General features: G+C 41.7%; 1 protein-coding gene and 1 non-coding gene across 2 annotated transcripts; one reads left to right on the forward strand and one right to left on the reverse strand.

Moving 5' to 3' along the window:
• Positions 1-204: 204 nt before the first annotated feature.
• Positions 205-311, reverse strand: LOC111895795 (small nucleolar RNA R71). Its single transcript, XR_002851688.1, has one exon. It is a non-coding gene; the product is annotated as a small nucleolar RNA R71 (small nucleolar RNA).
• A 1,100-nt stretch (positions 312-1,411) lies between these two features.
• LOC111895767 (uncharacterized) lies at positions 1,412-1,882 on the forward strand. Its single transcript, XM_023891832.1, has one exon. The coding sequence runs from the start codon at positions 1,412-1,414 to the stop codon at positions 1,880-1,882; it is 471 nt and encodes a 156-aa protein (XP_023747600.1).
• The last annotated feature ends 246 nt before the right edge of the window (positions 1,883-2,128 follow it).

Here is a 2,128-nt window from a genome sequence, read left to right on the forward strand (position 1 = left end):
GCACTTGGATGAAGTCAATGATGTAGTTGATTACTTCAATGTTCCAAATGTGCCACGCGAGACCCAGCTACTTCGTATGCTTCCAGTCACATTCAAGGGTGTTGCAAAGGATTGGCTCAAGTCACTTCCCCCGGGTCGGTCACCACATGAGCTAACATGAAAGAGGAATTCATAGACCATTTTTGCCCACCTTCTAAAATAGACAAGTTGAAGAAAGCTATTGCCAACTTTGAGCAACAACCCAGAGAATCCCTTTATGAGGCGTGGGAGAGGTACAAAGGTCTTCTCAGAAATTGCCCACACCACGATCTTAATAGCCAACAAGAAGTCTCCATCTTCTATGATGGAGTCAATGTTACCACAAGGCAATTGCTCGACTCGCAAGGCCCGCTCACAAAGAAGGCACCCCCGGTAATCAAGGAATTAATTGAAGAATTCTCTAAACATTCTAGAGAATACCACAACCCAAGAAATGAAGTAAGTCGGGGGGTACTAAACTCGGTCAATGATGGCATGGCGGCGATGATGGCTAAGCTCGATAGTTTAGATAGAAGGATGAAAAAATGGATCAAACAATCCATGCTATTCGAGTTGGATGCGAGAACTATAGATGACCTCATCTCACGAAGGATTGTGACTTGGATGAAAGTGGAAACAAGAAGGCGCAAGTGTTCTACTCAAGCGGGGACAAATACGATGAGAATTGGCGGAAACCTAAGAAGGAATGGCTCCCGTACGAAGAATATAAAAAGGAAAGGGAAGAGAAATATAAGCAAAAAGAGAGGGGTTACTATCAAAAGGAAGAACCGGTGGTGGAAAAGAGAGCCGACTTAGAAGAAAAGTTCACAAGATTTATAGCCGCGTCCGAAAGAGAAACATTGATCATGATGCTGCAATATAAGAGACCAGAACTATACTTAGGAATCAACAAGCATCTATTCTCAACATTGAGAAACAGCTAGGACAACTTGCACATCAAGTGAACGAGAAAAGACCAGGTGAACTACCAAGTAAAACTGAGAATAATCTGAGAATGGAGAATTTGAATGCTATAACCTCCAACTATGAAATTTTTTTCACTCCTATGACCCCTACACAGAAGGTCTCAACTAAGGTGCATGCAGAAAAGACAGAAGAGTCGAGTTCAGCTAAACCCGACCAGACTCGCCGAGTCCCTCTAATAGACTCGACGAGTCCATGCCCTGATCCCAAATCCGCTGTTTCTTTAAAGCCTTACAACCCTCCTTTGCCATTCCCAATCCGAACCATACCTGATGAAAAGGTCAAAGCATACAGAGCTTTCATAGAACATGTTAAAGCCCTTCAAGTCAACATTCCATTTGTTGAAACAATGCTTCAAACACCCAAATATTTAAACTTGCTTAAGGGAATTTTTGCTGCTAGGAAAGATATGGCGGAAGTGGTGGAATTAGTATTGAATGAACTACTAGAAAAGAAGTGCGATTCGGGAAGCATCTCAATTCCTTTCCAATTTGGAAATAAACTTGCCACTCAAGCATTGACCAATTCAGGTGCAACTATTAACTTAATTCCTTTTTCTTTCTTCAAGAAGCTAATTTTACCGGAGCCAAGGCCTGTTAATATGAAGATCCATTTAGCGGATAAGACGATTATTCGTCCAAGAGGTGTTAGTGAAGATCTCCTCATAAAAGTAGATAGATTTGTGTTCCCCGGGGACTTTGTAGTGCTTGATATGGAAGAAGACCCCAAAATCCCAATTATTTTGGGGAGACCATTTTTGAATACCGCATGCACATTGATAGATGTATGCGAGTCCACGCTAACATTGAGGGTAGGAGATGAGTCAGCAGTGTTTAAATCTCTACCAGAGATTAAGCAAGAAGAAGCAAGAAAAGAATAAGTTTCCTTTATTGATTTGGATGATGAAATACTACAAAAAGAACTTGCACTCTTGCAAGAAGAAGATCCAAGTAAGTTTTTGCTATCGTCTGAAGAAAACTTTGATGCTGATAAAGACTTAGAAGAGATGGAGAGGTTGCTTGGGGGAGCTGATCCAGAAGAAACAACAGATTTTATGGAATACGCTTCGACTCGCCGAGTCGCTTTGACAGACTCGACGAGTCCCGTCGAAAATTGCAGAAAAGAA

This window comes from Lactuca sativa, chromosome 9 (assembly GCF_002870075.4).
Source record: "Lactuca sativa cultivar Salinas chromosome 9, Lsat_Salinas_v11, whole genome shotgun sequence".
In the NCBI taxonomy this organism is placed as follows: domain Eukaryota; kingdom Viridiplantae; phylum Streptophyta; class Magnoliopsida; order Asterales; family Asteraceae; genus Lactuca; species Lactuca sativa.

What these genes read in the sequence shown, in the direction of transcription:
- LOC111895767 (XM_023891832.1), top strand. Translation starts at nt 1,412, where the DNA reads ATGGCGGAAGTGGTGGAATTAGTATTGAATGAACTACTAGAAAAGAAG.